Source organism: Trametes versicolor (genome assembly GCF_000271585.1).
Source record: "Trametes versicolor FP-101664 SS1 unplaced genomic scaffold TRAVEscaffold_7, whole genome shotgun sequence".
Taxonomy (NCBI): domain Eukaryota; kingdom Fungi; phylum Basidiomycota; class Agaricomycetes; order Polyporales; family Polyporaceae; genus Trametes; species Trametes versicolor.
Window position 1 is genome coordinate 288,870 of NW_007360327.1, and position 20,785 is coordinate 309,654.

Sequence of the window (20,785 nt, forward strand, 5' to 3'; positions counted from 1 at the left end):
ACGAGCTAGTGATTCCCCAATACACACCTAGGTGTCTCGTCGCGTACGTAACGGTTTTACAGAGGCAGTGGGGGACTCCTGGAGGTAGAAGATCAAGGCAGGTCGAAGAAGTGTGGGCGAAACTCTACTGCTGCTTTTGTGTCAGCCTGGTGATGTGACGCGTCTCAACGCGGTACCTCTATTTCTCTCTTCGGAGTCGCTCTCACGTGCCGCCAGTATATTGGATGTACTCGGACGGGCCCAGCACCTACTGCAGGATAGGCCTCGCGAAAGAGCTTGCAGCTCCAAGCGAGCTCATCTCAGATGTGAGGTGCAATGTTAAACTGATTAAGGCTGTGGTTCACCATAGACGTTCTACTGCAGCTGAATTAGTACAGACTTGCGCCTTTGTCACTGACTGGAGAACATACCTATATATCCTCTGCGCTTCGTGAACACTAGGTCCGAACCTCTAGGCCGCCGCGGCGGTAGAGGGAACCGCCGCCTCGGGCTCCTTTGCAACCTCAGGTTCCTCCGCGACCTCAGCAGTTACAAGCGCAGCCACTTCTTCCTTCGCGACTTCAGCAGCCACAACCACAGGCGCAGACACTTCCTTCTTCGCGCCTTCCAGCTCCAGCGCACACTTCACATCCCACTCCCCCACGCCCACCTTCGCGCCCGCCTCGCGCCACTTCTCCCACAGGCGCTCTCTCCTTTCCGCGCACATGCGCACGAGCGGCTCCCAGTAGCGTTCGTGCTTGTACTCGACGTGCGCGGACCCGCCCCACTCGGCAATGAGCTCTTCGGGCGGGAAGAGGCCCTCGGCGAGGCAGTTCGGGTTGAAGCGCAGCTTGGGGCGCGTGAGCGGGTCGATGAAGGGCGTGATGAGCCTGAAGAAGGCGTTCACGAGGAAGGGCACGTTCACGACGAGCGCGCGGCCGAGCCGTTCAGGGTCTGCGGGAGAGGGATATGTGTAAGCAGTGCGGGTGAGAGGCCGCGGGAGGAGGTCGTACAGTGGGTTTGAAGGATGTTGAGCACCTAGTACGGCAGCAATGAGTTAGCCTTACACGATTTGTGAGAGCGATTGACATACCGTTCGTGCCTGACCAAGGGAAGGGTTCTTCGCGCGGTCAGCAAAGTCTACCATGAGTGCGAGCGTCCTAAGAGGTTGTGGGTGAGTATCGACCCAACATGTACACATTGCATAACTTACTCTATGCCCGGACCCATCAACTCTGTGAGACGCTCCAGCGCCCAAACAACATAGTGCACTTGACGAATGCTCTCCTCCGTGTTCTGTTTGCTAGGGCGGAGGTATATCGCTGGACGCTTGTCAGAGTCGTACCCCCAAATCATCATCTTGCCGGTGAGGGCCTGTAAATATACATATCAGAAAATGGGAGGCGCGTTATAGACGATACAATGCTGACCTCTGGTTCAACATACGACGCCGTAATGAGCTCATACAAACCGTACTCGCGCCGCCACTTCAAGGTCTCCTCCAGCCGCTTGGTCGCAGCCTGTGCACTCGTCCATTTGACGGCACGAAGGAACCTGAAACAGTGTAAGCACTCATGCTTCTTCGAGATACGGGAGGCAGCATGTTCTATCCAGCGCGTGATTGCGTACCGTAGAAGACACTCGCAAGACTAGGGTAATTGAGTAAGATGCACTGACCCAAGATGCATCGCTGTAGCCTCGACATACCAGCCAGAACTTCTCCTGCTCTGTCAAAGCTCCATTCTCCGCACCAGGAAGCACATAGTCGGCCTTCTCAAAGTGCTTCAAGACCTCATCGTACAGTTTCTGCTGTGCGTCTGTAAGCGTGAGCTGGGGAGGCAGCACAGCGGGGTCCACGGGTATATGGGGCGGCGGGCGAGCCTCGAAGATGGTGTCTGCCATGGTATCCAGAGCCAAGTTCTAGTCCAGAGTATACAAGAACCGTGCAGAGGCCGGCCTGTCGTGGCAAGGCGAGAGAGTAGTGGTGGCACGAAGCAGCAGGAAGCACATTTTGGCAGATGAGCGCCGCGCCGAGTCGGAGGAGTCCGCGCGCAGGGTCGCGTCACCGGCACGTGGACGTGTACGCGCACGGCCATGGGCGGGCCCCTTATCCGAGCCTCCGAGGTCCTCCTCCTCATCCTCCACACCGTCTCTCATGAGCTCCCGGCGCAGGCAATGGCGAGCAAGGAGGCAAGGCTGAGAGCGATCTCGCTGTACAAGGAACTCCATAGGCTTGGCCGCGAATACCCCGACCCTGCGTACGTATCTTCCTCCGGGTCTCACACGACCAAATATTCTAAGCTAGTGAGCTGACGCTGTATACGGCCTATGCAGGTACAACTTCCACAAGAAGTTGCGTGGGCTGTACGAGAGTGCGTCGCAAACTTATGCCGAATGTCACCCTGCTGAATGACGGGCCCTCGCAACAGAGAACAGGAATCTCACCGACCCGGAGGAGATAGAGAAGGCGATCAAGCTGGGCGAATACATTCGAAACGGTACGTACCGATCTCATCTTCCAGGGAGCCTACACCATAGCTCTGCCTACCAGAAACCCTTGCTCTGTACTCGCTGCGCAAATACCGCCATCTGAAACGGATGTACCCGCAAGAGTCCCCCGCCGAGCCGCTTCCATGACCCTCAGAAGAGGCGTTTGGCTTTCTATTTCCTCAATTATGGGGGGTCGCCTTGTGTATGATTATGCAAATTAACTTGCACGCAATATTCCTCCCACTGGTATTTGAGCGAACATTGTTTTATGCCAAAAGGTGGGGACAGCGTCTAGCTGAAGCTTAACGGCAGCCACTCGCTTATAAGAATCTTGGTCCTGTACCACGACCGCGGTCGCCACCGCCTTCCACACAATTGCGCTATACTCTTGACTCAATGCAGCATGGTGCCCCAGCAGACGTCTTTCTACCTCAGATGTACGAAGAGGTGAGTAACTTCATAATACTTCGCTGCGCAGTGGGAACATATTCACCATTCTTTCAGTCTGATCATGAGGAACTATTCACCCACGAAGCACTTCTCAACGATATGAGCAACATCGTATTTCGAGACAGCGACGAAGAAACTACCCAAGGAGAAGAAGTCGAACTTCAAAGTGGGCCTCTCGACGACGCCTGGAAGCTCTGTACTAGTATCACCCCACGCGTCATTACATCATCCAACTCCCTCTCGCCCGAGATACTCGCCCTCATATTCGGGTCCACCGTCGGTGCTGTTCCCGCGCTCAATTCCCATCTGATTCGCGTCACGCACGTCTGTCGATACTGGCGCGATGTAGCGCTACACACTCCTGCTCTCTGGACGCACATCGCCCTCCTGCACCCGGACGCGATCAATGCTTTCCTGGAGCGCTCTCAGGCCCTGCCTCTAAGCATACACCTCCACATGAACCCCAGGCCAAACCCGGCATCCCCAGAAGGCATACATACCGACGCGCTTCGTGCGCTCCTCACAGGGTGCCCCCGCACCCTCTGCCTCAAGATCAACCATCTCTCTTCAGAAGGCTATGATCTAGTCATGAAGAGGATCGCCAGGGGCGCCCCGACGCTCGAGGTGCTCTCGATTGCAAAGCGCACGATCGGCACCGGCAGCATGCTCGACCACGCCCCCGACGACGTCGACGGCCTGCCGAGGCTGCGGTCGCTGAAGCTCCGTGGCGAGCCCTTGCCGTGGCTCCCGACATGGCCCAACGCGCTGACGGAGATCGACCTCGTGAGCGCAGTGCACGACGCACCCGCGCTGCTGGACCTGCTGGAACGCAGCCCTGCCCTTGAGCACGTAACCGTTCGCGGCTTCTTTAACGCGGTGGTGGCGGAAGATCCACACGAGGTCACCCTCGCGCACCTCAAGACCCTCCGGTTGCATAGCTTCTCCATTCCAGGTATCGCTACTCTCCTCCCCAGCCTCGACCTCCCGTCGCAGCACACGAACATCTCGCTCGGCGACCCGAAGTCGCGCGGAGGGGCGTTCGCAGACCTCATCCCCATGCACAGCGAGTCCGACCCACTCCCATGGGCGGCTCTGCGGGGCCTTAAGCGCATCCAACTCCAGTGGGACCAACACGAGTATCAGACTCTGTGCGCCTACCGCAGCGGCGATCTCGCCGACCCCGCCACGCCCGCCCTGCGCGTCCAAGCCTTCGGGGGCGAGTGGGCCATGGACGAGCGGTTCTTCGTCAACTGGCCGATCGACGCGTCGCGTGTCGAGACCCTCGATATCCACGGTGACCGCTCCGCCGTGGCGTCGCTGGATCGCTGGCGGGCCATGTTGCTGTCGGTCCCGGCCCTGAAGACGCTCCGCGTGCGGGCGCTGGACGGCGACTTGCAAGACGTTCTCCGCGCCCTCGCGCCCGAGGCGGACCCGCTCCTGTGTCCCCGGCTGGAGACGCTCATCTTAGCGAGGGTGAGCGCTGCGCAGGACGCTGCAGATTCGTTGGTGGATGCAGTGTCCTTGGGCCGATCGCCCGCGATGGGAGGATGTCTGACGACGGTCACGGTCGAGATGCCTACGATTGAGCCTGCTGTGGCCGACGCTTGGCTAGGGTCCGTGTGTGAAGATGGCTAGTGCGGGACTCGGCCGACCTGCCCCGCCCTCCGAAGCTCTGTCTGCCCGCGCTCATTCACCTCGAAGCTCGAAGCTCCGTATCCCATGCTGCACACTTCCGCCATATTTCCCGCGCTATCAATACTTACATTGGCGGTCGTCTTTCGCCGCGACACTTACAATTCACGAGGATAAGGCAGGTCATCAGAGTCAGAGGGTGAGCATAGAGTTCGAGATCACTCGCAAGCTAGGTTGCAATCGCATTGCACTAGGCAGTGAGCAAACGCCCACGGAGCATCGCGCTGAACATATTTCTGTATGAATAGGGCGGACCACGCCACAGCTCATGTCGTGCTACTAGCAAGAACACTATCAACATGGTAACCACATCGCCCCCGAATCAGCCACGACCCTCAACATGTAACCTGTGTACTTCATGTCAAGTTCGCGCCTATTATTTCCGAGCCGCGACAACGGGACTAGTGAAGACGCCAGAGTCAGCGTCTCACAACATGGGCGTCGCGCACTATGCCATATAATCACATGCAGCACATTGCGCAGGACTGCGTCTTCCGGTGTTATGGGCTCACCCATGAAACTAACCTAATCTACCGCGCTTGGTACGTAACTTATCATCCTGTCCTTTCCGGGGAATCTGCTTTCTATTCCCCCACGAACATCGAGGCGGCTTCATGTCCAGCAGGAATTCTCGTTCGCAGTAAGTGACTTCACCCATAACACGGTCGACGATGTTAATTCAAGTACTCGTAGGTCGATATTCGAGTCGGATCTTAGCCAACTCACAGTGGACATACGGTATCAGGCCATATTGACGTCGATGGCATGTGCGTATCACCGGGCTTTGCTTTTGCGCCAATGACCATGTCTCAAGATTAGCAGGTATCCTGTACTACGATTACTTCCTCACTCTCAAGAACGAGATTGCTCTCGTGTGGCATTCCCCCCGCAGCTTTTCCAAGATATTCTTTTTGATAATTCGATATGGGTTCCTGCTCGACACCACACTCGTCCTCTTCTACACCCTGCGAATTACTTCTGACTCCGGGCCTACCTTGACGGCCAGTAGGTATATGGCGCAGAGCTTCTACAACGTAACACAGATGCTGAACCAAGATCCAAGTTGTAAAGCTCTGTACGACGCCGCGACAATCATCCAGGTTTCAAGCTTCGTTGCCGTCTCTGGCAAGTATTTGCGGCAAGTCTGCGTATGGTCATTCTTACGACTTTATTTCAGCATTTGTCGCCCTCCGTATATCCGCTCTGTGGTCGCACAACTGGCCTCTGGGTCTCTCCCTGTTCGCAATAGGCTTATTCACGCCGTCCATCACGATACCGGCAAGTCGTCTCTCCTTGATATTCATTTTCACATTCCTGATGCGACACGAATAGATACTGGGCTTCGAACTCGACATGGTTCCTGCACTGTGGCCCATGTCGCCTTGCGTCCAGACTGTCATTGATGTGAAACAAGATCCACTGATACCTCTAGAGTAAGTCTCCGTCAGCATCCTCATATGCGCAACCACCCTAATGAGTCTCGGAATATCCAGAATCTACGATTGTGAGCAGCACGCTGTTCCCACCGCCCTCCCGCTCTCTGATGCCGTACAGTCCCGGTAGCCGCGTCGGCCGTCAGCATCGCATACGAGTTCCTTTGCCTCACATTGACGGTCGTCAAAACTGTTGTCGCATACCGGGTCCAGCGGAAGATGGGGATGGAGACCACTCTCAGCGGGTTATTGCTCCGAGATGGCGAGTGGCAACCATTTATCGCTTCACAATGCGCATGCTCACCCGGACACGCTTCATGCGTAGGATCACTCTATTTCGCGTGAGCACCTACATACCTGTATTCTCGCGCTTGACTGAACGTTTTCTATACCAGAGTGCTTACGGGCTTGGGCATCTTCAGCGTCGTAGCCGCTTCAGTGAGTCCGGCTATTCTGCACGTCCCGTAACCTTGTTCACCGATTTTTAACTGCAGATTCCCGAAAGCATCGTACGTTAACTTCTCAGTGTTCTCGTCACCGCGTACGTTCCTGACAGAAAATGTAGCTGCCCGTCGATATCGGCGTCATATTCGGGAGAGTGTAAGTGTCCAAGTCGCACTCCGGACTTCGCGCGCGCTGACAAAGCTGGCGTCATTGCAATCACAGTTTCGTGCCCGTCCTAACGACTCGCTTCATTGTCAACCTTTACCAGACCGGGCGGCACTCTTCGAGGGTGGATATCGATACCGGTACCCTCAGCCTTTGGAGCTTCCACGTCGCGCAGGAGAACGGCGCCGTGTCTACGCTGGGACTTAGTTCGCCGTCCACCGTCATCACTCTTGGTCCTGTTGTACGCTGAGGAATCAGGATGCAAGGTTCAAACCTACTTGTGGCTCCGATGAGTGCGCAGCGGCGGATGACACGCACTCAATGAACACTGTCCGCGGTGGTGCATCAGGAAAAACCTCCATCGCTAACGAGCGTTAATTAGTATTTACGGCCAAATAAACTAGATAATCACCAACTCACCTTGATCATTCTGTCCGAAGTCGTCGGACTGGTTTCCTTCTATCGCAGGCGGACGCTATAGCATCTGGCAACATATCTAGCTCACAGAAAACTTCAAGAAGGATGCAATGAGCACGGTTGTGCGTGTTCTCGGGGAACCAGAGACGCACCGATTTCGTCCAAGTCCGTCCGTGTTTGCCCTAAACTCTGGCGCCAAACTTCAGTCGCCTTTATGCCTGCGCCGCGCTCCCCCGGCGTCTATGCATCTTGACCTCGGACCACTACCTGCTTCTTTTTATATGTGCTGCTTACTATGTTATGGCTAGTCTTCGGTCTCGATAGGTGGCTTCTCGTGTACGCTCTGCTCTGCTATGCGACCTAAACCACCTCTAGCTATCAGAGCTTGTGGCTCGCCGTCGCTCTTCTTTCCCGGCGGTCTTTCGGGAAAACAAATAAGGTATGTGTACTTCCGTTTGCATTACTGGATGTGCCAGTCAACTGGCATACGAAGTAAGCTTCACATCTCCTTTCTTACAATTGAGCTGGCGGCTTGTACCAGTTTGTGGGTCCACACGGCACCGTCGGCGCATTGCGATGCTCTTAAGTCGCCTGTCAACGTCCGTGTTCTTCTCTTTCCGACTAGAGCGCGACCATTGTCTTTACTCAGGTGCGCATTTTCATTTTTGCCCTACAGATCCTCCGTGATTTGAAAGGTAGGCGGTCTTTTGCTCGTCCTGTAGAGCTACATCTGTATGTCTTTACCATAGTGCAATATATTTCATTTTGCGTGATCTTTCGGGTGTAACGATCAGAATAAGGAGAAAGATATAAAGCTACCGCCGCGTTCATTGTCAACTAATCGAGCTAAGCCGCGCTCATCACGCCCTCATAAAAGCCGGACCTTGCTTTTTAAGCTAAACGGCTATTCCCGCTTATTAGCACTCATTAGCCCTCGTTATGGATGGAGGTTTTTCCTGATGTGTTATCGGCTTCTATCGTCCATCTGTCAACATGCCATCTAATGAGATTGCGTTTCAGTGACAGCTCTGCTTCCTAAAACGCAAAGGTGATATCCGTTACCAGTAGGCAACAGAGTTATCGAGCGCGATGCGATGCCTCCACTCCCCGATGCACTGATGCACTTTAACTATCGACGTGCATTTATACAGAACCCCAAGACACCCATCGGCTATCTCAACCAACACCCCCTTCACTCCTGCCCGTTTCATTGCGACGTAGGCTCAATGTCGAGCGACGATACTTCTCTTAGCCAGTGGATGTGAGTATCACCAGTGATCCGCCCTAACGGCCGGACTCTGTGCTCACCCATACCGTCAGACCAGTTCTTGAGGATACAGAATTTCTAGACGGACGGGCGAACGCCATCAAAACAGTGCTTGCCAGTACAGGTAATACGGATTTTGCAAATTCTCTGGTAGCTTGCTTTGACATTTACTGTCGTGGCGCTCATGCGATAGCTTTACTATACTATGACTTCATTTTGACCTTGCCAGACGAAATTCGACTAGCTTGGCGGGCACCTCGACGACTTGCAGCCGTATTTTTCCTTCTTGTGCGGTACCTTGCGCTGGTCAACATGTCACTGGCCGCCATCATCGAGACTCCTGAGAACCCCATGTCCCCGTTCATCCTCACGGATAGAAGGTAACATTAGCCGCCTTCCCAATAGCCTTCCCACCGCTGAAAATATACATTAGCTGCCAAGTATTAGTCAAAGCAGCAATGACAACACACATTCTCCTGAGTGCGGCCGTTTCTGGTGCGTCTATGCTGGCACACACCAAACTTTAGAGGGACTAATAACATACGTCGCCGGTTTCTAGCCTTCATTGCTGCTCGCATCATGGCATTATGGTCACGGAACTGGTATCTTGGTGCGGTCCTATTCCTTGCAGGCCTAGTGAATTGGTCACCCTTCGTGGAGGCAGGTTTGACTCTCTTGTGATCGTGCAGTGGGGACTTCCTAACGAACATTCCCTCAGTATGAGCTAGTTGGATTTCTTGTCACATCCGCGCCATGGCCGCTACATCCGTGTATAGCAAAGACAATGCAGCCGGTGTCAGTTGAATTAGTATCGTGAGTTCACTTACATGATTCCATTAAACTCTTGTATCACACTGATCCGGCGCCGCTCAGGGTATACAGTGAGTCGCATCGTCATGTCGGACTCAGTGCCGGGTGCATATCGAACTTGAACTCACGCAATGCTGTATTAGTCCCAGCCGCCCTCTCTGCAGTAAACCTGGCATATGAGACAACATGTCTTGTGCTTACCATCATCAAGACTATCGGCCTGCACCGAACTTTGTCGGGGCTGGGGCAAAAAACATACTTGACACATTTACTACTTCGCGACGGTAAGTCGCTGCACGCTCGAGCCCGGAGCATTGAAGTCCCTAGTCTCACGATCACGCAGGTTCCTTATATTTCGGGTGCGTAACGTAAACGGTAATTCTATTTGCGTACTCAAGTGTTCCTGCCAAACACTACAGGGTCATGACCATCCTCGGTGTTCTCAACATCTTGAATGCGACGGTATGTTACACAGCTTTATCATCTTGTTTAATGACCGACTGAATAGCTTTCAGGTCGACGATGTAATTAATTAACCAAGCCGTGCATGCCTTCTCTCTCATCGCTTGCATTTAGTTTGATATTGGCTCAGCCCTCAGCGAAGCGTTTAGCAGGAGGTAAGAAAGTTCCTCCGCATGCCTACCTGTGCTGTGTGGACTAACTGGTGACTTGCCAGCCTCGTCCCGATGCTCACATGTCGCTTTATCGCCAACCTCCGCGACGTCAGCAGCCTGCAGGAGCCGACGTCCGCAGGCGAGCACAATCCGGCATCGACTGTGCAGTTCAATCCGGCATCAACGCGGCTGTTTGATTCCGTTGCGGGGCCCCTAGGCTTGGTAGAAAACGAATCTATGGACGACGGTAGCGGTGAATGGCCCGAAGTACCATCCGAGCCACAGAGGCAATCTTGAAACATGTTGAGCATCGAACCCACCACCCTAGTACCAGGGAAAGTGTAGGTGTCTAAATCTTCAGGCAGGGCTTTGCGCACGCTGACAGCCGTCAAAATTCATCATAGCTCGGTGCATATCTTGAGGACGCGCTTTACGAGACTGTGCTCTGGATTGGGCATCCGTATCGGTTTTTTTGTCACGCGGCAGCGCCCGAGCAGCGCCGTCTCTTCGCTGAAATCAACTTCTCTTTGACCTCCATATCTCCTGTTCTCGATGCAACGTCAAAAAGCTAGCTCTAACTCGGCAGCAGCTTGATAGAGCCGTCCCGATAACTGCGCAACACGTGTGCGGACGGCTCACTTAACTTTGGCATTCATTCACCGACCGCAGCCAGCTCGCCTCTTCGCATCTTCCATCTGTCAACATATCGTCCTGTGCGCTGTAATATCAATGCAAACACCCTCCAGAAAGCAGAGGTAATTTGAGCGTCTTGCGATAGAAGACAGCAGAAGTCAGCTGGGCAGTGTCGTGCATGCGGCCCCGCTCCCAGATGCGTTGATGCCGTTTCTCACCCAATCTTCAATCATGTACAGGCCCCGGGAGCCCCATCACTTATCTTGGTCAACATTCCTGTGACTGAAGACCGATTCTCCAGCTCCCTCGAACTCGGTTATTGTCAGCTCAATGCTGAACGAAGGCGACAATCTCGGATTTTGGCTGTGAGTACGCACAGCATCTTATGGTAAGGCGCACTTCGCTCATTGGCTTCATTACAGACCTCAGTTAGAGGACTTCTCACCATCCGCCCTCGACGACCCCGCCCCGCCCGCCCTGCGCGTCCAAGCCTTCGGGGGCGAGTGGGCCATGGACGAGCGGTTCTTCGTCAACTGGCCGATCGACGCGTCGCGTGTCGAGACCCTCGATATCCACGGTGACCGCTCCGCAGTGGCGTCGCTGGCACGCTGGCGGGCGATGTTGATGTCGGTCCCGGCCGCGAAGACGCTCCGTGTGCGGGCGGTGGACGGCGACTTGCAGGACGTACTCCGCGCCCTCGCGCCTGAGGCGGACCCGCTCCTGTGTCCCCGGCTGGAGACGCTCATCTTAGCGAGGGTGAGCGCTGCGCAGGACGCTGCGGATTCGCTGGTGGATGCAGTGTCCCTGGGCCGATCGCCCGCGGCGGGAGGATGTCTGGCGACGGTCACGGTCGAGATGCCTACGATTGAGCCTGCTAAGGCCGACGCTCGGCTGGCGCATGTGTCTGACGATGGATAGTGCGGGAATAGAGAATCATTTGCGAGTGCGCACTGCGTCCCGCACAACTATTTTGCTTTCCTCGCGCGCGCGCGCGCATGCTTGTGGCGATCTGGCCACGCTCTTCGTTCGGTGGGCGTTACTGCGGTCCGAGAAGCCCGGGTCTGGAGCGAGCAACGCTGCAGCATGCCGCAGCTTTTGCTTCGTACCACGACCATCGTGGCCACTCGCGACTCCCTTCTCCCGTTGAGATCTACACATATAATCAAAGTGTCCTTGTCTAGCCATCACTTCAGAACCCTCAAAATGTACGCAGAGGTAAGTGAATTTGCGACACCCAACGGTATCGTTATAGACCCTCATTACCATTTGCTCAGCAAAAGGAGCAATTGGTCTGTGGCCGGTTTGTCGACCACACACGCGGAACAGTGGGCTTTGACAACGACGACCAACCCACCGAAGGAGAGGGGCAGCCACGAAGCTCGCCTCTCGAACATGTCCCGGAGCACCAAACTACCACGGAACTCGCTACATCAGGCCTCGATTCCATCCCGCCCGAGCTGCTCGGCCTCATCTTCGAGCACACCGCCGGTGCCGCTGCCGTGCTCAACTGTGAGCTGATCCGCATCACCCACGTCTGTCGGTACTGGCGCGATGTCGCACTACACTCGCCCGCCCTTTGGTCGCACATCGCCCTCATGCATCCGGCAGCAGTCGAGGTCTTCCTAGCGCGCTCGCAAACTCTACCTCTGCGCATATCTGTCGACATGAAAGCTAAGCGCGGCTCAAAGACGTCAAAAGGCATGCGCATTCAAGCGCTCCAGGTACTCTTGGGCCAGGCCGCGTGTGGTCGCATCCTTAGCCTGAAGATCAATGATCTACCAGGCTCCGACGACTTCAACTGGGTTATGCAAGATATCGCACGTGCCGCGTTACAGCTCGAGAGACTGTCGATTGAGCGGTGCTTTTCTGATGTGGTAATCATCCCTAGCGCCGATCCCGCTTATTTCGACGGCTTACCGAAGCTTCAATCGCTGACGCTTTCTGGCGAAACTCCACCCTGGTTCCGGAAGACGCCCAATGCGTTGACAACGATCTACCTTGAGTGGCCGTTGTGCAACGTACCTACGGTGGTGCGTCTCCTAGAGCGCAGCCCTTCCCTCGAGCATCTGACCATCCGCGGCTTTTTCGGCGAAGATGCGGAGCGTGGCACAGGCAAGGTTACCCTCGCCCACCTCAAGACTCTCCGTCTACAAGGCCTTTCCTCTCTAGTCACAGCCGCGCTCCTCTCGAACCTTATTCTTCCGTCCGAACACACGAACATCTCGCTCTGTGACCCGAAGTCATGGGGGCCGTCGTTCGCAGCACTCATCCCCACACACAACATGTTCAACGGACTCCCATTCTCGGCTCTCCAAGGCCTTAAGCACGTCCAGCTCACATGGAAGAACGGCCTCCGTACTCTTCGCGCCTACCGTAGCAGCGAACTCGCTCACTCCGCCGCACCGGCTCTGCAGGTACACACCGCCATGTCGATCGATCTTGCCGAGGGGTTCCTCATCAACTGGCCCATCGACGCGTCACACGTCGAAACCGTCGACATATACGGCGACACCGTCGACCTGCCGGAGGTACTGGAACAGGCATGGGTGTGGGCGACGATGCTGTCGGCAGTGCCTGCGATGAGGACGCTGCGCGTGCGCGCGGTGACAGAGAGTACTTTGCAAGCCATCCTCTCTGCGCTCCAGTCGCCGGGAGCAGACACGATGGCGTGTCCCCAACTGGAGACCCTCGTCCTGGTGCAGGTGTCCCTTGTGGGGCAGTCTTGGAACGCCTTGGCGGGTACAGCGAGGTTGAGAGGACCCCTCGTAGGTGCGGGAGGATGTCTGGCCAAGATCGTGGTGGAGCGGCCTGTTACCGAGCCCCCTACATCCGACGATCAGGTCTTGCGTCTGAACAAGATGACAGGAGTAGAGATGATTCTCACTGAGTCGCAGTAGCCTTCATGCGACTGCGACCCTTGCATAATCTGCTTACCTGCTCACTAGTACTGGCTACCATCCTCGACAGACAGTCTATGCCACAGGTCTGTCCACCCAAGCCTGCTATAGTTTCGTTTCCGAGTCCCTTGATATGGGTCTGCTCCAGTCCAAAGCTCCCTCATTTATGTGGTCTGACTTTTGACTCGCATACAATATCATTCCTATGCTATTCCCCTGGTGGGAGTTAATGCGCCCGGAGAAGATCCGATTTGGGTTTGGAAGAAGCAACGCTGCGGCATGTGAGCCTTTGCTTCACACCACGACCGTGCCCAAAGTCGTTCTCGCTCTTGCGTCACCCGCGCTGACCGCAACATAGTGATCAAGCCACGGTGTTGGATGTTTCTCAGACACTCGGACTCGAGGTGAGTGAATCTATCGTATTCGGTAGTGCCGTGGTGACAGCTTCAACGTTTGCTCAGATTAAAGAGCAGGGATATGCCTCCTAACCTTAAACGCAACGTCGTGGTCTCTCGCAGCAGCAAGATAGTCCAAGGAGAGATGAAACCGCGAAGCAGGCCTCCCAAACACTCCTCGCAAGTTCTAAGTACTCCGAATGTCGTCACACCTCACCAGACCCTCCCGCCCGAGGTCCTCATCCAGGTCTTCGAGCACGCCGTCGAGGCCGATGTCGCGATCAACTCTCACCTGATTCGCATCACGCACGTCTGTCGGTACTTTCGCGATCTCGCGGTACACTCGCCGGCCCTATGGACCGATATCGCGCTCAGGCATCCGGACGCGGTTAGGGCTTTTCTGGCACGCAGCAAGGGTCTACCTCTGCGCATATCCCTCGACATGAACACCACTTTCTCCTCGGCGATCACAAAAGACAAGCTCACTCAAACGCTCCAGGCTCTCCTCGCGGAATCCCGCCGCACCGTGAGCCTCAAGATCGCCAGCTTGCTGCCCTTCGGTTTTGACTGGGTCATGATGGGCATCGCGAGCGCCGCACCACAGCTCGAGACGTTGGCGATTGAGCGGCGCCTGCCCGTCTTCGTAGTGATGCCCCAAGCGCGTCCCACTGTTGTCGATGGCATGTCGAAACTGCGCTCGCTGAAGATCTCCGGTTCCGCCCTGTACTGGCTTCCCAGAGCGCCCAACGTGCTGACGGAGATCGAGTTCAACAACACGCTATGCGATGTCCACACGCTGCTGTCTCTGCTACAGTGCTGCAGCGCCTCCCTCGAACGCCTCACCATCCGCGGTGTCTTCAATACACCCCCGGCGCGCGATACGCGCAGAATCACCCTCGCGCGTCTCAAAGCCCTCCAGATACACAGCGTCTCCCTCCGGGGACTCGCCGCGCTCCTCCCGAGCCTCGTTCTCCCATCCGAGCACACTACCGTCTCGTTCAGCTCCCCCCGGCACTGTCACAGTGCCGCCTCGTTCGGTTACTTGGGCCCGCGAGCAAACGTGGGCCCGGGAACGTTCACAGACCTCGCCTACGCGCTCAGAGCACCGGGCCTCCTCCCGATCGCTGCGCTCCGTCAGCTGAAGCGCGTCGAGCTCAGGTGGAACCGCCGCAGATTGCAGACCCTGCGCGCGTACCTCAACAGCGATGTTGAGGACCCCGCTGCGCCAGCGCTGCAGGTCCAAGCCTACGCGTCACCCACGTCCCCAAACGCGCGCTTCATCGGCAACTGGCCCCTCAACGCGACCGACGTCGAGACCCTGGACATATACGGCGCCGCCGCAGAACTGCCATTCCTGTGGCATTCACCGTGGGGGGCGTCGTGGGGCCCGATGCTTGCGGCAGTTCCGCGGCTGAGAACGCTGCGTATACGGGCGGTAAGGGAGGAGCTCCTGCAGGCCATCCTATGCGCGCTCGCCACGAAGTTCCGGGTCGGGCATGGTTCAGATGTGTGTCCCCGGCTGAAGACACTCATCCTGGCGGAGCTGACTCTTGGGGAGAAGTCTTGGAGCGCCCTGGTACAGTTGGTGTACACAAACCGGACATACCTTGAGACGATCATGGTCGAGCTGCCTAAGATTGACCCTGCTGTATGCGACGGGTGGGCCGCGATCCAAATCAGGAGGGCGGAAAGTTGCATACGACTCGTTTTCACGGAGCCGAACTCACCTCCAGGCCTATGTTGTTCTGTAGTACTGTCTCAATTGAATACGAATAAGTGGTGGTGACATTTACAGCATGGTTTCTGCTACCTAACCCCCCTGGAAAATGTAATACGAGGTCAAAGGTCGTACAGCCGTCGTGGTAGGATGGTAAGCTGTATTTCACGTCCGGTGGGCGCTTGAAATTGGAGCAAGGTGCCTGCTGCCGTTGACTCGTCAGCTTCTTCTTCCCACCACAACACACAGGCGACCTTCGGCCTCATCATCGGCACAGGAAGCATGTCTATATCTCACCAGAACGGTCAGGCGAGTGAATCTGCTGCTTAACAGTACCGCAATGCGATCTTGAACGTTCGTTTAGCTCGACAGGCAAATGGCCCAAAGCAATCATACGGATATGCGCCCGGCCTGCACGGTCTCCTCGACGCCCAATCACGACTATGAGGAAACAGAACAAGAAGACGGCGCGGACCCTGCGCAGTGCATGCTTCCCGATAAGGTCTCACAGCTTCATATCACCCCAGATCTCGTTGCGTCCCCCAACTCCCTCCCCCCGGAGCTGCTGCAGCTCATTTTCGAGGACATTGTTTATGCCGCCGATACCGTCCCCAAAGCAAATGGACGGCTGATTGACATCACGCATGTTTGCCGATACTGGCGCGACGTCGCGCTACACACCCCTACCCTTTGGACGCACATCGCGCTCACGCATTCGGACGCCGTCAAGGCTTTTCTGAAGCGGTCCCAAGACCTGCCTCTGTACAGCTCCGTCGAGGCTACACCGGAGGCTTTAGCAAATCCGAAACACATGTTCAATCAAGTGCTCCAGGCGGTCCTTGCACAATACGGTCGTACATCCAGCTTAAAGGTCATCGTTTCGTGGTCGCACGCCTTCGACTCCGCCATCGAGCGCATCGTGAGCGCCCGCACGACGCAGCTCGAGAAATTGTGGATCGAGCGGCTACCAGCGCCCGACCCTCTAGTCTCCCCCGAGAACCGTCCGACCGATTTTGACGGCGTGCCGCGGCTGCGGTCCCTGACACTCTCTGGGGAGTTCCTGCCTTGGTATCCTAGAGGACCCAACGCGTTGACGGAGATCAACCTGACAAGTGCGGTACACGATGTCCACGCGATGGTGAGTTTGCTCAGCCGCAGCCCCTCCCTCGAGCGGGTGACCGTCGGCGGCTCGTCCAACGAACACACAAGGCGCGACGCACGCAAGGTCACCCTCGCCCGTCTGAAGAGGCTCCACATTCACAGCTACCCTATACGAGGCATCGCCGCGCTCCTCCCGAGCATCGTCCTTCCCTCCAAGCACACGGACATTTCACTCGCCAGCCCCTACCACTATCGCAACTCCGGCGCGTTCTCGGACATCATGCCTGCGTACGGCGGAGCGCAGGTGCTCGACTATGCGGTTCTCCAAGGTGTGCGGCGCGTCGAGCTCTTGGGAGGCTACGGTGGTCAGACGCTACGCGCGTACCGCAGCAGCGACATCGACGATCCCGCCGCGCCGGCGGTGCAGATCAAGATGTCGAGGTACCTGGGGACCTCCGTGGAGCGGTTCTACGTCAACTGGCCTTTCGACGCGTCGAGCGTAGAGACCCTTACCGTATTGAGCCACCCCGATGCGTACAGAGTAGCATCGCGGGAGCTGTGGTGGGCGATGCTGGCCGCGGTTCCAGCCTTGAAAACGTTGCGCGCCGAGGGGATGGGCAACAAAATGTCGGGCGACCTCATCTCAGTGCTCGCGCAAGGATCGCTGCCTTTGTGCGATCAACTGGAAACACTCATGTTAAAGGACGTGATTCTGGAGAGGCCAGCATGGAAGGCGTTGATGGACGTCGTTGCGAGTCGAGCGCCGCGGGCGGGAGGGTGCCTCTCGTACGTTGAGCTGTCCCTGAAGGGGCCTGCTGTGTGGGCCCAGTCGACCTCGCGCAGGATCAGGGACGCGGGAGTGGAGCTCGTCCTCAGCGCGTCCGTGCAAGATTGATATATATAATCATATATGTACCAGGTAGTTGTATGTGCTCGAACGTATAGATGCAAAAATGGACACTGGCAGTTACCAGTAGTCCCCCGTAATGCCATGCTGACGCCATCGCCGTCATCGAACTCTGCTTCACCGACGAACAGCCGTAAACGAGAACCATGCATGTACCAAGTAAATAGTTGCCTGTGCTCGATCGTAGAGATGCACAAATGGACTTTTACTAGGAGATCTACGCAATGCCTGTACAATGTACATGGTGGCTCGTAGTCTGCAAGCTACCGCGAGTTCTCAGCGGACACAACTTAGCACCCTCGTGTCGTGGATATCATCAGTTCCGGGACCCAATCATTCACAGCCCATGGCGGGACTCAGGACCGCCACAGACACCCTGTTCAGGACACCTAGCAGATAGTCCAGATGAGAGAAAGATCGTCCATTAGATCACCGACGCCTGCGGGGACGCTGTACCAGTGCTACCAATACATCGACGTAACACGAAACCGTCCGAACGCGCGCGCCACGGCCACTACAACTATATCATATGTAACCGGCGCGCTTTACGTTTTTCCAACACCGTCCGTTCGGCGGATGCGGCTGCGGGATGCGAAGAGTAGTGGGGACCAAATGCAAACGAGTGGACGCCACGCGCCGCCCCCGCGAGTATACAGGTACACAGGGGGAGGGCGGCGCAGGCTTGGGGGGTAGGCTGACAGCGGAAAACAGACAGACATGCGTAAGAATGTACGGGGCAGCAGCGGCACAGAACAAGAAATGTGGATGCGACATGAAGCGAAGCGGGTTCATAAGGAGAAGCGTCCGTGCGCAAACTAGGGTCGTGAAATGTTCAAAAATGCAAGTGCGGGGATAGTGGGTGGGCGGGTCGTAAGGTATCGCGTGAGGGAGACGGGTGAGGCAGGGGGAGCTTAGCGTTATAGGCTTAGCAGGAGGGTATCGTGATGTCCTTGAGCGTGCGGCTACGGTGTATACGTTAGTATGAAGGAAACAGATAAAAACAGCAGCAACGTACTTCGAGTTGAACAGGCCCCAGTAACCCTGTAAGATGCATATTAGCACGCGAAAGAGTCAATGCAAACTTAGCTAGACTCACCTCAACACCGCCGAACTGGGCGTCTTTCCAGGTCTCATCGAAGTACTGTAGAAGACATTAATGTCAAAGGGTCACGGGCACTTATAAAATGCACGTACCTCAAAGAAGAAGTACTTGGTGCCGTTGGTGTTCGCCTGACAGACGAAGGTGTCGAGGAACGTCTAATGCAACCGTTAAGCACCACATATAGACCCCGAGAGTATATCCGGCGGATGACGTACCTGGAGGTTGGCTACGGACGCAATTGACGGGCCGTTGCTCTCGTTACCGACATCCTTCGACGCCTACCCAAAAATAAATCAGCCACCGTCGCCACCACCACCTCCACCCGCACACTGCACTCACCGTCGGCCAACCAGTCTCAGCAATGAACATCTCAGGCTTGTTCGACAGCGTATTCGCGACGTCCACGTTCGTCTCCTGGAAGAACTCGTTCACCCAGCCCGCGGCCTGGTCGATCGACACGTTCGCGAACCACGCGTGGATGTTCGACATGCCGTAGTCGACCGCCTCGAGCACCTCGTTGTTGAAGTAGCTCCCCGCGTCCGCCGTCCCGATCGGGATCGTCTTCGCCAGGTTCAGCGCCGCGACCTGCGTGCGCATGTCCGTGATGTTCGAGATGAGCAGCGCCGCGCCCGCGTTGCCGATGTCGCTGTTCGGCACCGTTCCGCCGTTCGCGTTCAGGTAGCTGCGGAGTTAAGGGGGGCGCATTAATATCTAGGGCTGTATGAAGGACGCGCCGGGCACGTACTTCAGCATGAACTCGTTTCCGACCGTGATACCAGCGACGTGGTCCGCGCCGTAGGTCTTGAGCGCGTCAATGATTGCATCACGCTGGCGCTCGTACGGCGCAGGATCTGTGGGAATGGGGTAGTTGCCGAGCCACACGTCCATGTCGACCTTTGTCCGGTCAATGGCCTCGAGCTATTACCGCATACACTTAGACATTTACTGCACAGACGATTTATGGTAAGGCACGTACCACCAGAGCCGACTGGTTGCAATCAGCACCATACAAACGGATTTGCTGTGCAAGACATCAGGGATCAGCGCACAGGCGGGGGCAAGCGACCGCGGGACAACATACAGTGGTGAGCTGCGAGAGGAGCTGCGGGACATAAAGCCGGATCAGTCAAGTTCGGCACAGAGTGCGCAGGCGGTAATTACCTGAATGTCCGTGATTACTTGGTCTGTTTGCAAATCGCAGTCAGCGGTTGGAACGGACGGCGACGAGGAGGCCGTGTCGGGAACGCACCGAGTGAGTTGCCACAGTCCGGGAGCTGCGAACCCTCGGGGGTGTATGCGATACCGTAGAAGGACTTCTTGAGACGGGTGTCGAGCTCGAACGTGCTCGGGTCGTTGGCGTCCGTCTGGTTGACGACCGAGGACGAGTTTGAAGAGGAGCTCGTGCTCGCGTTGGTCGACTTGTGGTTCTTCGCGACGGTCACACCTACACCTACGCCAATAGCGACCAGGCCGAGGACCGCAACGAGCGAGCCGATGACCTTCGCGTTTACAGGCGCTCAGCCGCAGTAGGAGTGCGGGCGGAATAGCGGCAAGACTTACGATCCACTTGGAGCGGCGGTTGCGGGACTGCTCCTTCTCGAGCCACTGGCTGCTACTGTACTGCGGGTTTCCATACGGGCTGTCCACGTTCGAGTATCCTTGGGGCTGGTTGAGCGGCATGTTCGGGACGTCGGTGTACGGGTCGACGTGAACGTAGGAGTCGCGCGTGGAGAGAGCCGGGGTGGAGAGGGGGCTCGGGGTGGCTCTTGAGGAGAGGGCGAGAGAGTAAGGGTCGTCGACGGTGGAAAGACGGTGTGGGGGCTGCGCAGCAGATTAGGCGGGGGCGAGGAGAGGTTAAGAGAGAGACGAGAGACTGGGCGTTGGAAAAGAGGACTGACGGGAAGGAGGGAGTATGTGGCCGCGTCGGGACTGGCTGAACCAGACCCCCGCGTGTCACTTGTCTCCCGGCTCCAGGGCGGCATCGCGCGTCGGGCCCTTGGCTGCTATTCTCAGCACAACCCTTTCTTCACTTAGGCGCCTCTTTGCACCACTCCTTGATCGTCTTCGCTGCGTTCGTGAGGGCGTCGTGCTCGCCGGGGGCGCGTTCGTCAGAGTCGTCGTGTCGTGAGGACAAGGTGTGCTGGCTGCTGCCACGGGGCTTGCGGCCCAGTATGTCTGAGTTACACACAAGGCGGTGAACTCATTGCATAATTGCCGGTGTCCGTCCGGATACGTCCTGCTTTGCCGGCCCTCTGTGGCAGCGCGCGGATCA

General features: G+C 56.6%; 7 protein-coding genes across 7 annotated transcripts; 5 read left to right on the forward strand and 2 right to left on the reverse strand.

The window, feature by feature from the left end:
- Nucleotides 1–312: 312 nt before the first annotated feature.
- On the reverse strand, nt 313–1,984 carry TRAVEDRAFT_168846 (CRAL/TRIO domain-containing protein). The gene is made up of 8 exons (XM_008041293.1): nt 1,687–1,984; nt 1,609–1,628; nt 1,410–1,533; nt 1,193–1,353; nt 1,073–1,139; nt 993–1,017; nt 411–933; nt 313–357 (listed from the first exon to the last, which is right to left on the reverse strand). The coding sequence occupies exons 1-7, from the start codon at nt 1,879–1,881 to the stop codon at nt 452–454; spliced, it is 1,074 nt and encodes a 357-aa protein (XP_008039484.1). The 5' UTR covers nt 1,882–1,984; the 3' UTR covers nt 313–357; nt 411–451.
- Nucleotides 1,985–2,133: 149 nt separating this feature from the next.
- On the forward strand, nt 2,134–2,707 carry TRAVEDRAFT_29389 (uncharacterized protein). Its single transcript, XM_008040906.1, has 4 exons — nt 2,134–2,237; nt 2,314–2,351; nt 2,409–2,477; nt 2,531–2,707. The coding sequence occupies exons 1-4, from the start codon at nt 2,155–2,157 to the stop codon at nt 2,614–2,616; spliced, it is 276 nt and encodes a 91-aa protein (XP_008039097.1). The 5' UTR covers nt 2,134–2,154; the 3' UTR covers nt 2,617–2,707.
- Nucleotides 2,708–5,402: 2,695 nt separating this feature from the next.
- TRAVEDRAFT_88252 (uncharacterized protein) lies at nt 5,403–5,561 on the forward strand (the record flags this gene model as incomplete). The annotated part of the gene is made up of 1 exon (XM_008041294.1): nt 5,403–5,561. A coding segment is annotated over one exon (159 nt), but the record flags the coding sequence as incomplete, so codon positions are not given.
- Nucleotides 5,562–8,632: 3,071 nt separating this feature from the next.
- TRAVEDRAFT_65150 (uncharacterized protein) lies at nt 8,633–10,293 on the forward strand. The gene is made up of 12 exons (XM_008041295.1): nt 8,633–8,717; nt 8,771–8,832; nt 8,897–8,997; nt 9,056–9,150; nt 9,211–9,218; nt 9,291–9,431; nt 9,491–9,506; nt 9,567–9,609; nt 9,663–9,671; nt 9,724–9,764; nt 9,824–10,102; nt 10,166–10,293. Exons 1-11 carry the CDS (start codon nt 8,650–8,652, stop codon nt 10,056–10,058), a joined length of 819 nt encoding a protein of 272 aa, XP_008039486.1. The 5' UTR covers nt 8,633–8,649; the 3' UTR covers nt 10,059–10,102; nt 10,166–10,293.
- A 1,304-nt stretch (nt 10,294–11,597) lies between these two features.
- On the forward strand, nt 11,598–13,455 carry TRAVEDRAFT_72384 (uncharacterized protein; the record flags this gene model as incomplete). Its single annotated transcript, XM_008041296.1, has 2 exons — nt 11,598–11,609; nt 11,669–13,455. 2 exons carry the CDS (start codon nt 11,598–11,600, stop codon nt 13,289–13,291), a joined length of 1,635 nt encoding a protein of 544 aa, XP_008039487.1. The 3' UTR covers nt 13,292–13,455.
- A 313-nt stretch (nt 13,456–13,768) lies between these two features.
- TRAVEDRAFT_48270 (uncharacterized protein) lies at nt 13,769–17,399 on the forward strand (the record flags this gene model as incomplete). The annotated part of the gene is made up of 2 exons (XM_008041076.1): nt 13,769–15,334; nt 15,768–17,399. 2 exons carry the CDS (start codon nt 13,769–13,771, stop codon nt 17,397–17,399), a joined length of 3,198 nt encoding a protein of 1,065 aa, XP_008039267.1.
- Nucleotides 17,400–18,336: 937 nt separating this feature from the next.
- On the reverse strand, nt 18,337–20,193 carry TRAVEDRAFT_125216 (glycoside hydrolase; the record flags this gene model as incomplete). The annotated part of the gene is made up of 12 exons (XM_008041297.1): nt 18,337–18,373; nt 18,427–18,452; nt 18,508–18,552; nt 18,606–18,668; nt 18,729–18,791; nt 18,853–19,195; nt 19,259–19,431; nt 19,490–19,534; nt 19,595–19,615; nt 19,675–19,697; nt 19,763–20,012; nt 20,074–20,193. The coding sequence occupies 12 exons, from the start codon at nt 20,191–20,193 to the stop codon at nt 18,337–18,339; spliced, it is 1,209 nt and encodes a 402-aa protein (XP_008039488.1).
- Nucleotides 20,194–20,785: the final 592 nt, after the last annotated feature.

Bases quoted from the DNA above. Each gene is read 5' to 3' on its own strand.
- TRAVEDRAFT_65150 (XM_008041295.1), top strand. From the start codon at position 8,650: ATGTCACTGGCCGCCATCATCGAGACTCCTGAGAACCCCATGTCCCCG. The intron at 8,833-8,896 runs GTGCGTCTATGC...GCCGGTTTCTAG, and splicing joins CCTGAGTGCGGCCGTTTCTG to CCTTCATTGCTGCTCGCATC. The intron at 8,998-9,055 runs GCAGGTTTGACT...ACATTCCCTCAG, and splicing joins ATTGGTCACCCTTCGTGGAG to TATGAGCTAGTTGGATTTCT.
- TRAVEDRAFT_29389 (XM_008040906.1), top strand. From the start codon at position 2,155: ATGGCGAGCAAGGAGGCAAGGCTGAGAGCGATCTCGCTGTACAAGGAA. The intron at 2,352-2,408 runs GTGCGTCGCAAA...CCCTCGCAACAG, and splicing joins GTTGCGTGGGCTGTACGAGA to AGAACAGGAATCTCACCGAC. The intron at 2,478-2,530 runs GTACGTACCGAT...TCTGCCTACCAG, and splicing joins GGGCGAATACATTCGAAACG to AAACCCTTGCTCTGTACTCG.
- TRAVEDRAFT_168846 (XM_008041293.1), bottom strand. From the start codon at position 1,881: ATGGCAGACACCATCTTCGAGGCTCGCCCGCCGCCCCATATACCCGTG. The intron at 1,534-1,608 runs GTACGCAATCAC...ACACTGTTTCAG, and splicing joins TCTTGCGAGTGTCTTCTACG to GTTCCTTCGTGCCGTCAAAT. The intron at 934-992 runs GTACGACCTCCT...CCTCTCCCGCAG, and splicing joins CAACATCCTTCAAACCCACT to ACCCTGAACGGCTCGGCCGC.